Below are 15,275 nucleotides of genomic sequence, written 5' to 3' on the forward strand. Positions count from 1 at the left end.
ATGAAAATAAAAAAAATAAAAAATATATATTTTAGATATTGCAAATTGAAGGTTTCGTTTTGTAAATAAAAAAAAAGTACTAATTATTTTCTCAGTGTATATTTTTTTCACGTTGAGACATCAATACTCCTAACTCTTTCTAAGACACTATTTTGGTAGGTCTCATAGTTTTTGAGATAAATTATTAAATATTTCTCTTACTAAAATCGATACGCCCTTTTCAAAAGTCATACTTGAGTCAAAAAACTCCCAAATGCTATGGAAAACTCATATTTTCTTCAAACCCAAACGGAATACAAACTTTCATTCGAATCAAAAATACTCATGTTTTGTCATTCGTCGATTTCATTTGGAATTGCTCCAAAGCCACTCTTCTTTAGCTCCGGACTGGCCGTGAACGGGAAAATTTATAGTACGAAGTGCCTGCCGGAAGTCACGTCGTTCATTAAAAAATATCATAAGGACGAAGACGCGGTGTTCTGGCCGGATCTGGCGTCGGCCCACTACTCGAAGCGACCGAAAAAAAGACCATTTTTTAATGCAAACGTTAGTTTTCTATATTTTCCCAATTAAACAAATAATTCATATAGCAATTAGAGTCTTTCACTCGCTTTATGTTTCAAATTCTGAGCCACCTCATTGAAATGTGTACTGAAGTTGATGGGCTTCATATCGAGCTCCGTTCCGAACAACTGCCGCAAACAGTCCCTCGCTGCTTCATCAATCGCGGTTTGTACATCTTCACCGAATCCTGCACCCATGTACTTTTTGTTGCAATAAATTGCCACATTATATGCGGCTAACAGGGTATTCTTTCCCACGAGTCCTATCGATCGTGGCTCAGGATCCCCAAGTTTCTGGTCCCTGCAATATTGCTTCAGAAGATCTAATGGCTTCTCAATATGCAAGTATTCATTCACATCTTGTTGGTTAAGTTGCGTGCAAACAAAGTCGCGAATAAACAGATAAACACGTTCCTCGCCGGATGATTCGTGAAGCGCACCCACCACTGCCTTCAAAGTGTCGGCCAACAGTTGGTCTCCAACAGGAAAATCTGCAGCAAGAATAATGTCTCGCGTTCCCAGATGTTTCGAGATGTTAGCCAGATTTTCAGTGGCTGTCAGCTTGTCTGAAATCGAACGAATTCCTTCGTACGGGAGTTTCGGCAAAACTGTGAGCAGAAAAGCTTCCACGTAATCATGGATAAGTCTTTCTCCAAGATCTGTCAGTTCCCTGTTGTCTTTGAGACCCAATTGTGGTGATTCAATGCCAACTTCCGTTTGTTTTTGCTCTTCCTGTGCGATGAAGGATCGATGGGTAAATGCTTGCTGCAATAACGCACTATCGAACTGTTCGGAAAGCCGCTTCCCAAAAGCAAATATTTCTGCACTATAGTTCCAATCACTATGGCCAGAACGTGGCAGTTCTGCCTCCGGTCCCATTTTCTCTCGACGGCATTTAAGCTCCCGAAGTGTGGGACCAACCCATCGGTGTACTTGTCGGTTTACGTTGGCTACAAAATAATGTTGGTTATACGTATGTAACATTGATTTTTTTTGCTGTGCTTACCAAATACTGGTGAGCGAGGAACTACACGCATTAATTTGGAAGAAAGTTTTATTAAGGACATTGCGAATCAAAGATTGAAAATAATTATTGGCTTCAAATCCCCAACCACAACATTCGATCACGCAAGTTTTGTTTTGATTTTATAACTGTTTCTGACAGATGTTCGTGGTATAACGATGTGCCGTATCGGCCAAAGTGAAATTAAATAAAATTTAATTCAAACGAAACAATACAGGGTGTTAGGTAGGTGCCCCGAAATAATATCCGCGTTGACGGCATTGAGCTTTGTATTACGAAGCTTAGAGGCGAATGAACTGAAAAGTTTAAAACCTCTATAATTCATCACGTTCGTTCGTATTGTTTGTTGTTTCTTTGTTTTTAAGAGGCTTTAAACTTTGCAGTTCATTCGCCTCTAAGACGTTCGTATTACGAAATGGGGAAGTACGCATGACAATATGGGCTTGCAGAAGAAATAAACACACTTTTAAAATAAAAATTAAGAACGAAAATTATTTTTCAAAAATCAAATTAGTACTCTATGTAAATGAAAATGCAAAAAATATCATACAAAAATTGTGTCTAAATAATTTCATATTATAATGGTAACTTTTGGTGAGAGAACCTGAAAACTCATAGAAAATAGTTTAAATTAGGGTCAGGACAACGTACTTCTAGTAGGTAAATAAAGCCAAGAAAAAAAAATTCATACAAATTTTAGCAATGTAACTGTCTTAGGGCCGACTAATCTGATAGAGAATAGTTGGCCACATACAAACTAATGTCGTATCCAGATCTCGACACCATTCCGCCGTTAACGTGAATTAGGTACAAGTTACAAGTTATTCTCTATCAGACTCTAATGACCAAGTGCAATGTAAATTTATAAAAGTTTGAATGAAAATTTCTACTTCATGTGGTTCGACACATGTAGTCCTGACACTCACTTAAGCATTTGTCGATGCATTTTCTGTTTGTTCAACAAATAAGTACCATTATAATATAAAATCATCATCATACACAGTTTCGTTTTTGCAATTTCGAAAAAAATCCTCATGTTCCATCACATAAACTACATATTCGATACGTAAAAGAAAATTTTAATTCATATACTCGAAACTTGACAGTTCAGTATAGTTGTATTGGTGAACCCGAGTGCGAACCCAACAGCTTTCGGGTTGAACCTAGTGCGAAACTAGATTGAAACTGAGTGAATAAAAAAACGTTTTGAGAGCAGTTAGGTTGGAACTGGGGTTGACACTGAACAAAAACGAATTCGCTATGACATTTCGTGCACTGTGACAGTTCCGACTTACTGTAACACAGACCGAGTGGAAGAAAACCGGAAAGAGAGTAAAAAAGCAAAAGAAGAAACTCAGAGCAGACATTTTATTTTTGGATTGCTTGTTTGAAGTGAATTTTCTAGATTTATTCAGTGCGAGAAAATAGATTCGAATCAATTTAATGATCGGTGAGAAACACATCATGAAGCATACTTATGTATACTAAGTTACAACACTTATTACAACACGGGTTTATCACTACGGATTTGGTAATTAGGCAGGATATCAACAAAATCCTGAAATTAGTAAAAAGGAACTAAATGTGAGTAGCTCAGATGCATAGGAAACCATAAATAGTCTTTCAGATTAAACGCTCTCGCAAAAAAATCGAATAGCTCCTTACAATTTTTTTTTTCACTCCGTCGATGGTAACACTGCATTCTCCACTTCGGGACGATAATATTCGGTTACCCGTTCAGTCTGATCGGATGGTTTTCAGTGTCGAGATGTACAATTTACAAGAACCTGTATTTTTAGTGAAATCGTATTACTCGGGCAACCGAAGCCTTAATGAAACTTTGTCCTCTTATGGTGAGAATTTCAACATTTCTCGTCGTCGATTACTTCCTCTGGGGGTACGTGAAGAACCGTTGCTATGTTAATAAGCCATAAAATTTGGAGAAACTTAAAGAAGAAATAACTCTGATTTTCAACAGCATCGAAGTCGTAATGTTAGAGTTATGCATGAAGAATTTTGTTTTCCGTTTAAAACGCGTTATCTAAAAAAGGGGTGGTCACATAAAAAATGTCCTTAAATAAATAATTTTCATTTTTTAAAAATAAAAATCGGTTCACTTTTGTAGAAGTTATTAAAATTTGTTGCGTGAGCGTTTAATCTGAGAGACCCTGTATCAAATCGGACCACAGTGTTTTATTCATTCCCGTATGTCGGGGAATTATAATTTCGGAAACCCGTTGAATTAATTTCAACAGGGAGCGTCAAATATAATTGAGTTTCAGGCGGAATGAACACGTTTTTAAAAATAAAATTATGAATGAAAATTATTCTTCCCGTAGCAAATTAGTATTCCATTTAATTGGAATGATTTTTTCGCAGGTGGTGAAAAAATCTCATGCGAAAATTGTTTTTGAAGACAATTTTATATTATAATGAAAATATTCAGTAACAATGTTGGAAATGTATAGGCAAATAGTTAAATAAAACTCAGATATGCGCGTTTCAAGTAAATTAATAACATGATGTGAAAATTTTCATTCAAATTTTAACATTTGAAAACTGGCTTCGTGTCTTCTTATCTGATAGAGATTATTTTCGGGTTTGGGACCCAAATTATGGCCTCTAATTGAAAATCGCCACCAGACGTCGACACTGTTCCACTGTCATTGCGAATAAAAAGAAACGGAACAATGTAGCAATAAAAAAGAAGTCTTTGATTAAGCAAAACATTAAAACAATATTGGCGATCTAACGTACAAATCTACACCTAGGCGGCGCTGCGGTGAAAGTGATGATGGTTTTAAATTTTGCTATGTGAGCTTATGAAAGGTTTGTAGTTCTTTCCATAAATTACAATGTTATAATCATAAAAGATTATTTGATTGCGATGAGTTTTTAAGAAATTTAATTCTGCGCAATTTTATATATAACATGTTATTTCATTACCTCTTTCAGTAGTGAAAACTGTATAAATGTTGCCAATGGTTGAATCAAAAAAGGAAATTCGAGAGCACAATCAAAAACAAGTTGAAAAATGCATGGTTCCTGCATGTGAGAACTACCTTGGAAATACAGGAAGTAAAATGTACGTGATTTGTTTTTGAGTTTTAGGTTACCTTATCATCATTTTCTTAGTTCAAAAACTAAATCCAGATGTCTCACCGATCGTTTACGTTTTGCGTTAGATCGCCAATATTTACTGCAGCGAAAAAAAAATGTTCTGTGTGGCAATATAGTTGCCACTGTCTTTCAAAGGGAAAATCGAAAATTTGAGTTTTTATCGTTTAATACACCTTTTATTCGAAAAGTTTATCGAAAAAAATGCATGATCTTAAACAGTAGGCACCTAAATAGAACGTTTGTAGTGAAAAACTTATTAAAGTGGCCAAGGAACACAAAAAATAATTTTACACCGAATCTGTCATGTACATAGTTAGAAATCATAAGATTATCTTATCAAAATATTGAATTCAATCAAAATGGATATCGATATGGAGTTTTTGTAAACATAATTTGGAACCCAAATTATAGCCCAGATTGAAAGTTGCCACCAGACGTCAACACTGTACCACTGTCATCGTGAATGTCCAATTACAGGTCGTATTCGCCTTTAATGCGACACTGAGTGGTGCCTCGGTATGTCGAATTATAGGTAATTTACTATATTACCTAAATTCAATCTAATCAATCTATGAGATACAAAAGCAATAATCAGGTTGATTCAAGCCTCTACGTATAGCACGATAATCGGAGATTAGAAAAAATAATGGGTATTGATAATGTAACCATGTTACGAATCAAAAATCAAACCTCAGCTTTCAAAAAAAAAAAATTAAAAAATATGGCGCCCTTGGTTCCTAAGCCATGTAAATTATCAAAAACAAATACAATCAATAATTACGAAAACAAAATCCAATTATTTATAAGTAAGTAAAAGTGTAATATTTTTCCGAAGAAGACTGGCTTTCATAATTCAAATCAATCCAGTAGTACAAAAATCATGAATTAAAAAAAAAAGTCATTTTTGAAAAAAAGGAAAAAAAAGATTTTTCGGTCCCTAAAATGGACAAAACCCTCTCTAATGAAAAAAATAAAAAATACGAGTCTAATATTTTGCGATAAGAAAAAAAAACTACCAATCATCCCGAAAATCAAAGAACCACTAGGGGAAGGGGGGGCATAGTGGTCACCATAAGGAATATGCCCATTTCCAGCGCCCACATACCGGTTTAATTCCCGTTTCTCGAAGAATATTATAGTTCAACTCTTTGTTCTTCAAGATAGCAAACGGCTTTTACTATAAAAATTCAAAATAGTACACTTTTCATCATTAGAAAAAAGGTAAAAAATAGAACTATTATTTTGCTTGGAAGTAAAATGGTCACCTAGTGGGGGCAAAGTGGTTACCTAGTGGGGGCAAAGTGGTCATCCGCCCATATCAAGCTGAATGGGATAGTTTTTTTCGTCCAAATTTGTTCAAATCATATTTGTTATAGTAGGTACATGCATGAAATAAGCTTGGCCAATTCACCTGGAGTCTCAATTTAAACTTTCTCTTGCATACAAAAGCGTAGTAGGAAACACATAACTTTCCGCATAATGAGGCTTGGTTTAGTTGGAGAGGCATATTTATCCAGGGTCAGGGCCACAAAAGGATCTTCTTCAGTATGTGATGAAGTATATCAGCTTTAGTAAACAGAACATTGTCAGTTGTTATTCACCTATGACCACTTTGCCCCCAAACATCAAAGTAATTTCAATGCGAATTAAGCGCTGAGATTAAACAAAATATCTGTTCACCTCTCCTAGAATATGTGAACAGTCGTCCAAACTGATGATTTGTCTAGTATATCAGATTGAATAAACTAAATTTCACGAGAAATTCCTCAGATACCATGCGCACAGAACTAATGGCCGAATGGCTATCGAGAGAGTAATTTGTGTTTTTATTTGTATTTTGACATACGACAGCTCTACTGAAGCACATGGTGACACAAAAGTCATTAAACTCTTCAAACATAAGGTGACTATCAATACGGCATCTACAGTCAATAGTTATACTACCAAACAAGCAGGTGACAACTTTGCCCCCCATGACCGATTTGCCCCCACTACCTCTATGTGGCATGGAATAACTTTTTGTAATAAATCGATGATTAGGTGAATGAAAATTGGTCCCAATAATTCCATAATAACGAAACTTTGAAATCATTCCTCATTCCTCATTCCTCGTTGTTGTGATTTTAGGATATTGGCCCTGAGAAAAAAATTTCGATTGATCAATTTCAGAAATGTTCGTTCTGAGTTTGAGAAGTCTGACATCCCAGATCATATCGATAAAAAGTGACAAAAAGTCTTTCCAATTTACAAAAGAAAGCATTCCAATGAATCTCGTGGACTGGAATAGGATATTTTGCTCAACTCCACATGGACTATAACCGAGACGAGACTGGATGAATTGTACGTCTCGTTTTATAGAATAGGGCCCTATATTTTACTAGCTTATCACTTAACTCGAAAATTGGGAATATATTGGGAAGTGTATTTCAGACTTTATGGGTACGATTAAAACATCACTCAGCTATGAATTAGCTTATTTTATTTAGGAAATAAATAACTGCCTTTTACATGTAGATTTATTAGACTGAGGCGGTTTTTTTGGAAGAAATAAGGGGAAAAAATTTCTATCGCTTGTCACAATTATTCGGCAATTACGCTGCTCTGCAGATACTTCTGGAAGCATCTATCCGACTCCAGCACTGGATCAGATTCAGTAATAATCTGCGTTAGTTTCGGATTCTCTAGCATGGTAATGTGATTGCCTTCGAGGAATTTCAAACTGACAGTTCCCTTGGTGTACTCGGACAATCCGTAGTCTTCTTCGATATCCACGACAGACACTTCCGTGGGACGTACCAAGGTGATGTGCGATTCCAGCGGTTGCATGTTGCTAATGTCGGTCAGTAGAGTGATCTTAATACGATTATATAAGGCTTTCGTCATCATACGCAGATATCCTTCGGAATAGACATTTTGATCCTTGGCGAGTTCGAGCAGTTTATCAATCCGTGACTCGAAAGTTCGACATTCAGTGATTATAGGTAATACGTCTGTAGTTTCTTCAGGGAAGATGGTGTTGAGAATGCCAGCGATCAATACAATTTGAATTGATTCATCTGTCCAATTTTTGGACATTTGATCAATAGCTAGTTTATGCAAGAATTTCGGCGCTCCATCGATGAGCAAAATTTGGCCACGTTTTCCGGTTTCTTCTAGCAGCCGTGCCAATTCTAGCGTTATGAATGCTCCAAATGAATAACCAACTAAATAGAAGTGTTCCGTTCCTTTGAACACATTTTCGATAACATCATTTGCCAAAAACTGACAAATCTCCGCTATACTAGTCATGTCGATGGTCTTTGTCAACTGGGTGATAAACGTTGGCAGAGTCAATTGACCGGCAATGCTGTGCCATGCATTACCAGCAACACCTTCAATACCAGGTGTCAACAGAACACAGGCGTTGTATTTCTTCGAATCGTTCTCCGATTGTAAACGAAGAATGGTGTGTTCACTGTTAAATTCATCGCCAAGATTACGCAACAGCATAGCAACACCGGTTGGAGTCTTCTCATTAGCAAGCTTCAATTTGACATTCTCATCGGAACTTGCCTTGGCTTCAGTTAGCTCTTGTAATTTCATGAATGTCAACGAACGGAGATCTTGTGGTGTCAGGAATAGTTCATACTCTCGTTCGAGGGTTTGTTTAATTTCTACAGCCATCAACGAATCCATGCCCAGTTCCGAGAGCGTTGTATCCATAGAAACTGATTTAATATCTCGGATACTCATAATATTCATAACGGATTCGATTATATTGTCCTTTCCACTGCTCCGAACACGTTTTTCCGCAACAACCATGCTGGCGACGATAGCATCGGGAGTGGTAAGTAGCGGATCCAGCTCTTGAAGGCACGATGAGATACGCTGTTGCAGTGTGCCTCCAATTTCCATATCAAGTTTATCCTCCTGCATATCAGCTACCAAACCTACCTCCCCAACTGCTCCCCATTGGATTGCCTTCGCGGGTAGACCTTCGGCATGGCGATGCTCAATTATTCTCTCCATCACCGAGTTTGCCATACCGTAATTGCTTTGTCCGCCGTTTCCTCGGCCACACGAAACACTGGAGAACACAACGAAATACACCATATATGGGCACAGTTTTCTACTCAATTCATCAAAGTATTTGGTAGCCAATGCCTTGGGACCCATGCATTGCGTAAACTTCTCCACTGTCTGATTTTCGAAGATGCTATCGCGCAATTGAACAGCCAGATTATAAATACCTCCAACCGGCCCCACCTTATTGGCTGCCAAGAGCAGAGCTTCACATCCCTTTCTCGTGGTGATATCCTCGGTGTTCACCACAACTTCCACTCCATATTGTTTCCATATTCTGTTGAAAAAAACGTATGAGTGATAAGGTACCAGATGTCGTCGGATTCTATACTTACTTGATTCTGTAGGCTTGATACGGTTTAGTGATGCCACGACTGGAGCTCATCACTAGCTTTCGACATCCACGCAGCACCAACCAATCTGCCAACTCTAGACCGAATCCTCCCAAACCTCCAGCGATCACGTACGAATATTCCGGATTGCAATACATTCGAGGCAGGTACGAAATTGGTACCGATTCTTCGTCATTCGGATTCTCACGAATCTTGAGAACAACTTTACCGACGTGCTTTCCACTGGCCAGATAGCGGAACGCATGTTCCACTTCATTGGCCAGAAAAACATTTGCCTTCAGTGGGACAATAATTCCAGCCTTGATGTCCTTGTCCAGCATTTGCTTCAGTACCATCTTTTCCTCCGGTTGGGCTGTAAACAGGAAATCTACCAACACTGCGGTAAACGACAGCGCCCGCAAGAATCGATGCAGTCCAAGTTTCGTATCGTTCGCCATGTCATATTTGCCGATTTCAAGGAACTTTCCGTATTTACCCAGACAGCGTAACGAAGCCTGCAATTTATCGTCCGCAAGTGAGTTCAACACATAATCCACACCTTTTCCATCGGTGCGAGTCATTATCAACTTTTCGAAAGAAGTATCACGTGAATTTCCAATATTTTGCGGGTTCAGCTGAGGGAATGTCTGTAGTAAGAAATCACGCTTAGCAGTAGACCCGACGGTTGTGTACACCTCCAAACCATAAGATAAGCACACACGAATAGCTGCCAAACCAACGCCACCGCTACCGGCGTGAATAAGAATAGATTGTCCCTTTTGAATGTGGGCATTGATGAATAGAGCGCAATAGACGGTGGTGTAGACGACTGGAACAGTAGCTGCTTGCTCCAGCGTCCAATTATCTGGAACAGTCCAGGTCAATGTCTCCTCGCATTCAACGTGCGTAGCCATAGCACCTGTAGTAACCATACCCATGATACGACGGCCGCTTACTCCGATTCCAGAGTATTCGAACCCAAGCTCACACTGCTGCTCAATGCGAGATAAATTGGCGAAGTCAGCAGAGAGTTTGCCGGACGCGAACATAACGTCCCGGAAATTCAACGAACTGTAGCAAACTCGAACAAGATCGTCCTTGACTCTACGGTTGTTGAAAGGTCCACTCAACCAAGTCAAAGAAGAGAGATCACCCTTAGTGAGTGCGTTAGCATAGCAATGCTCACGTCTTGGTTTTACGACAGCCGGCTGAAGCAGTTGCAGATGACGATATGTTCCCCACTGTCCATTTCGGTAGACATTGATGGCGAATCCAAGTTTCAGATGAGCCTTATAGATGGGATTATCCAGTTCAAAAGCGGGTGCTTTTGGATCGTCAATGAAAACGCAGCTAACCATTCCACCGTCCGGTTCCCTACGAATGCAGTTAACCAAACCAATGATACCAGAGTTGCTGTCACCTTGGGACACGACGATAACCGAACCTTGCTTCATGGCGTCACGGAGCTTGGTAATCCATTTATATTGTTCATCGTCAGCCGGAATGTGAACGATTGTGGGGCTTCCCAGGTATTTGCGTTTGATGCGTTGTAACAAAATGTATGTTTCGTTTTCGACTGGGATAACTAGTATTAGCTGATAACCGGCAGGGACCACAATGCTATCCAATGCTAAATTAGGCGCCTCTCTCGACAGAATGAATCCATTGTCATGTAGACTGTTTGTTGCCTCCTCAACCATTTCAGGACGGCTAAGGTAGTTGACGGAGATCAAGAAGAGGCAGTTTGACTGGGTGGATAGTTTACCATCTTCTACATGCACCCCTGGTAGAGAAATTTGCTGTTGCGAAAGGAACATAAGATCCGCCGTAACGAGCGGTAGATCTCCAAGTGCATCGGCGAACAATGGAGTGATTGGTGTATCGTTGTGGAAGTCGACTTCCACTGCTTTGACTTTTGGAACGGGTATATTCTCAAGTGCCAACTGAACGCACACACGGACAGCATTAATTTTGGATAACTTTGGTGCGGGTAAATGAGGAATGAATTTATAGGACTCCAAGACCGGATAACCAGGTGGTTTTCTTCGTCCAACAGTGCTCGCTTGCATGCCGATGATTTCAATACCTCCACTACGCATCGTGTTCAGGATATCGGAATACTTGAAGTCGAATACTTGTTGCCCTTCCTCCATTGTGTTGGCAATCGCAAGATGCATCTTAGGATCGATTCGCAAACGTTCGATTCCAGTTGGGATTACCAACGAACGGGTATCCTTTCCAATAATGCAACACTGGAGCAGACAATCCAGGAATGATACCCAATTCAACTCCCAACTGACTTTCCCGCAACGAGCATCAGCTCGAGCTTCCTGTACCGATCGGAAAGCTCCATTGTAGTGGTATCCTCGCAAGCGCAATTCTTTGTAGAAATCACGTTCATTCAGCATTGGGTAATCCGATTCCGGTGGATCCGGAATCTCGGAAAGCTGGATATTCTCGACATGTTTTATATAACCAGTGACGACAGCCGCTGAACCCTCAGTGATCTAGAATTCATTTCATGAGTTTCATGAGAGCATTTCATAGCAGTATGTAACGATGAAACATGAACTCACCTCGAATCGACCCGTTCCCTGTTGCAACATAATGGTGAACTCAATTTCCTGATCCTTGGTGATTGAAGTTGCTCGAAGGAACTTGACATCTTCAAACTCAACTTCTAGATCGAAATACATTGGTCCCTTAACCATGGCTAGAGTCTCCCATGCCAGGTGAAGATATGCGGTAGCAGGAAACAAAACACGTCCATCGATAACGTGTCCCGAGATGTAACTGTAGTCTTGATCGTTGAGCTTAATTTTGACGCGTCGCTCCCCGCTCTTTGATGACTTTTGCATCTCGAATTTGGTCACGAACCAATCCTCGCTGTGATCCCATCTGACTAAGTGAGAGATCATCGGAGTTCCGCGGGCCACAGGGAATTCCACTTGTGGATACAGTCTAGATACTGGCAGATCTAGGCCGTTTACGTAGAGTCTGAAATGAAGGATTAACATCAACATTTGATCTGTTCGTCTCCTTGATTTAACTTACTTTCCGAGTGCGTTGAACAGGTATTGGACATTGTCCTTGTTACCGCGTTTGGTTAAGCCAAAGTGGACAGCATTTGGCATCGATTTTTTCAAAATAGCCTGAAGAAGGCCATGAGGGGCAATTTCAATGGTCATGGCATTGTTTGGAAGCAGAGCGGAAGTTTCTTCGAACAGCACCGAACTTAGCAAGTTGTTCGTATGATATTGGGCCGACGAGTATTGGCTTTCTGGTTGATCCCAGCGAATCTTTGGCACAGAAGAGCTCAACCATTTTGACGATCGCTTCTTTGGTTCAGGGATCACTTCGTTCAGTCGTGCCAGAAGACGTGGTCCCATTTCAGCGATGTACTTGCTATGGTATGGAATGTTGGAGCAGGGAACTTCCTTAGCAAATATTCCCTTGCCGGTGAGATCTTTCACGAAGGATTCGACGTTTGCCTTGGGGCCCGATATGGTACAAGAATCCGGACCATTGTGACATGCGACTTCGATTCCCGGCGGGAGCATTGTTCTAATTTTACGATAACCCAACCCAACAGCTGCCATCGAACCAAATACAGTTTTAGTTTCCAAACTAGCCATACCACGCGAATATGCAGACAGGATCATTTGTTCAGCTGTGAAACAGCCATCGGCATAAGCGCAACCCAATTCTCCGACGGAGTGTCCAATAACAAAGTCTGGTTCGATATCCAGTGACCGAAGAACATCAACGATTCCAATTTGAACGGCAGCGATTCCAACAAACGAGTGAAGAATATTCTCATACTTGCACTCTTTCGATGTTAAAATCTCGAGCAGGTTTAATCCTCTTTTTTCAAGCAGTTGATGACAGTTTTCGACTGCAGTACGGAAAATTGGAATCTCCATCAACGATGAACCCATCTCAGTCCATTGGGATCCCATACCGCTGAATACCCAAACCAGTGGGCGCTTGAGACCTGTATAATGCTGACAATCGCGACCAAGACAGACAGCGTTTTCAATGCCATTCTTAGCGTACACTCCGTAGCCTCGGAAAACGTTTCCAGGAATCGACTCGCTTTGAACGTTGTGCATCAAAGCGACGTATTCAGCATCCAGATGTCGATTGCTCATATCCGTCAAAACAGCATCGATAGCTTCTTCGGTTCTACCCGACCATGTGACCAATCTGGGTAGATTATCAGCTGGCAAACCATTGTTGATTTTTACCTTCGAATTTCCTCTCAGTAGAGCGTGCGCATTGGCTCCTCCGAAACCAAATGAATTTATCGCGATCAATGGACCATCCAGTGGAGTAGGATCCGATACCACCGTCAAACGGCCATCGACCAACGAAGGGATATCCCGTCGTATCTCTGTAAAGTTGATATTTGGAGGAATCACCATGTTCTCGAATGCCAACACACTCTTGATGACGGAACATAACCCTGAACTTGATTCAGAGTGTCCAACATTAGATTTCGCGGATCCCACAGGTAGTGGTTTCGTACGACCTGTGCAGAAAATTTTATCCAAACCAGCACATTCTTCTGGATCACCTACCATTGTACCGGTACTGTGTGCTTCAACATAGTTTACAGTCGATGGATCGATGTTAATCTCTTGGTAGAATTCTGACAACAGTTTTCTTTGCATTAATCCTGATGGATAAGTGATACCTTCTTCCTTGAACCCATCACAGTTGGTTTTTGAGTACACAAAATCCGCATATACACGTTTCGCATCTTTAGCCTTCTGCAGAAAAGCAACACAAACAGCTTCAGAACGAGTGTATCCAGAAGCATCTTTATCGAATGGTCGACAATACCCATCAGCTGCCAAAACACCAAGTCGTGCAAACTGGAGCGTTACGTAAGGATGCAACAGCAAATTTGAACCGCCAACAATTGCTGCATCACATTCTCCATTGCGGATAGCATTGAAGGCGCAATCCAATGCATACATCGAGCTGCTGCACGCAGTATCCAGTAGGAAAGAAGGACCGTTAAGGCCCATAGTGTACGAGATACGATTTGCCATCATAGCCCGGGAGCATCCAGTGATGCCAAAACCACCAGAAGAAATTTTTTCGTAGAACCACGTTTTCTCCGACTCAGCGAAGCATGCGCCTACAAACACTCCGGTTCGGGATCCTCGCAGAGTCTTTGGATTCACGCCGGCGTCGATTACAGCCTCATATGCATGTTCTACCAAAAGACGACACTGTGGATCCATGGTGTGTGCCTAGAAATAACAATCACATTTTGTGTCAGATTGAAATAACGCTTAGGATAACCTTTCATACCTGTTTAAAGTGCACTCCAAAGAACGTTGCATCAAACTTCTCCAAATTGTTCACCTTTCCCATGCGTCGGGGAATCTCAACGTTGGTGTGACGCCAACGTGTTTCCAGATCATCCACCATGTCGATCTTGTTGTAGAGATTGTATCCGTACTCTTTGACGCTGTCCGAATTGGGAAAGCGTCCGGCAACACCGGAAATAACAATCTCATCGCCAGGTAGTGGCGGCTTTGCGCGATGCTCGATTGCAGGGTTTACAATTCTCGAACTCATTGTTCTAATTTCCGCTAGTTCTGTCTTTTTGCCACACTAAACACTGACCGTTTTTCGAAACACACCAAATTTGTCTGTATCCAATATTCTTAATCAAATATTCACTGTTGCTTCAAACACGGGTTCACTGAATGTTAGACACGTCCACGTGGCCAATTATGCCTGAAAGCATTTCACTCAGCCGATTCACCAACACTGAACTTGAGACCGTTGCGAATCCGAATCCGGAACGTATAAACGGCAAATGAGACGACCGAACAGCTAACCAAGAACACTCCAGAGAACCTCCGTTTAGTGCCAAACGACGTAACGATCAGAACGCCAGTGGACGAACGGCAAACGGATCTAGTCGTTTTATAGCACTGAACTCCGGCCCGGTTGCTCGAACGACTATCGATTAACGATTCGATGCATCTCATTAACACTTCATTTTCATTAAGCTTTGACCGGCACCCAAAACGACGTTGCATTTACGTACGGATTTTCTGAATTTTGTTTTCGTTTCAATACCACGTAACTGATGCTTTTTGAGGATGGTTCCCTACATTCTACATTCTGTTCCGTGCATTTTGATTTCCTTGG

At 40.7% G+C, this 15,275-nt stretch overlaps 2 protein-coding genes across 2 annotated transcripts; both read right to left on the reverse strand.

Annotated features, from left to right (window-relative positions):
• Positions 1-531: 531 nt before the first annotated feature.
• LOC129775095 (39S ribosomal protein L44, mitochondrial) lies at positions 532-1,707 on the reverse strand. The gene is made up of 2 exons (XM_055779353.1): positions 1,570-1,707; positions 532-1,513 (listed from the first exon to the last, which is right to left on the reverse strand). The coding sequence occupies exons 1-2, from the start codon at positions 1,628-1,630 to the stop codon at positions 594-596; spliced, it is 981 nt and encodes a 326-aa protein (XP_055635328.1). The 5' UTR covers positions 1,631-1,707; the 3' UTR covers positions 532-593.
• Positions 1,708-7,169: 5,462 nt separating this feature from the next.
• Positions 7,170-15,008, reverse strand: LOC129775082 (fatty acid synthase). Its single transcript, XM_055779326.1, has 5 exons — positions 14,424-15,008; positions 12,156-14,362; positions 11,678-12,098; positions 9,105-11,608; positions 7,170-9,046 (listed from the first exon to the last, which is right to left on the reverse strand). The coding sequence occupies exons 1-5, from the start codon at positions 14,691-14,693 to the stop codon at positions 7,288-7,290; spliced, it is 7,161 nt and encodes a 2,386-aa protein (XP_055635301.1). The 5' UTR covers positions 14,694-15,008; the 3' UTR covers positions 7,170-7,287.
• Positions 15,009-15,275: the final 267 nt, after the last annotated feature.

Source organism: Toxorhynchites rutilus, chromosome 3 (assembly GCF_029784135.1).
Source record: "Toxorhynchites rutilus septentrionalis strain SRP chromosome 3, ASM2978413v1, whole genome shotgun sequence".
NCBI lineage: Eukaryota > Metazoa > Arthropoda > Insecta > Diptera > Culicidae > Toxorhynchites > Toxorhynchites rutilus.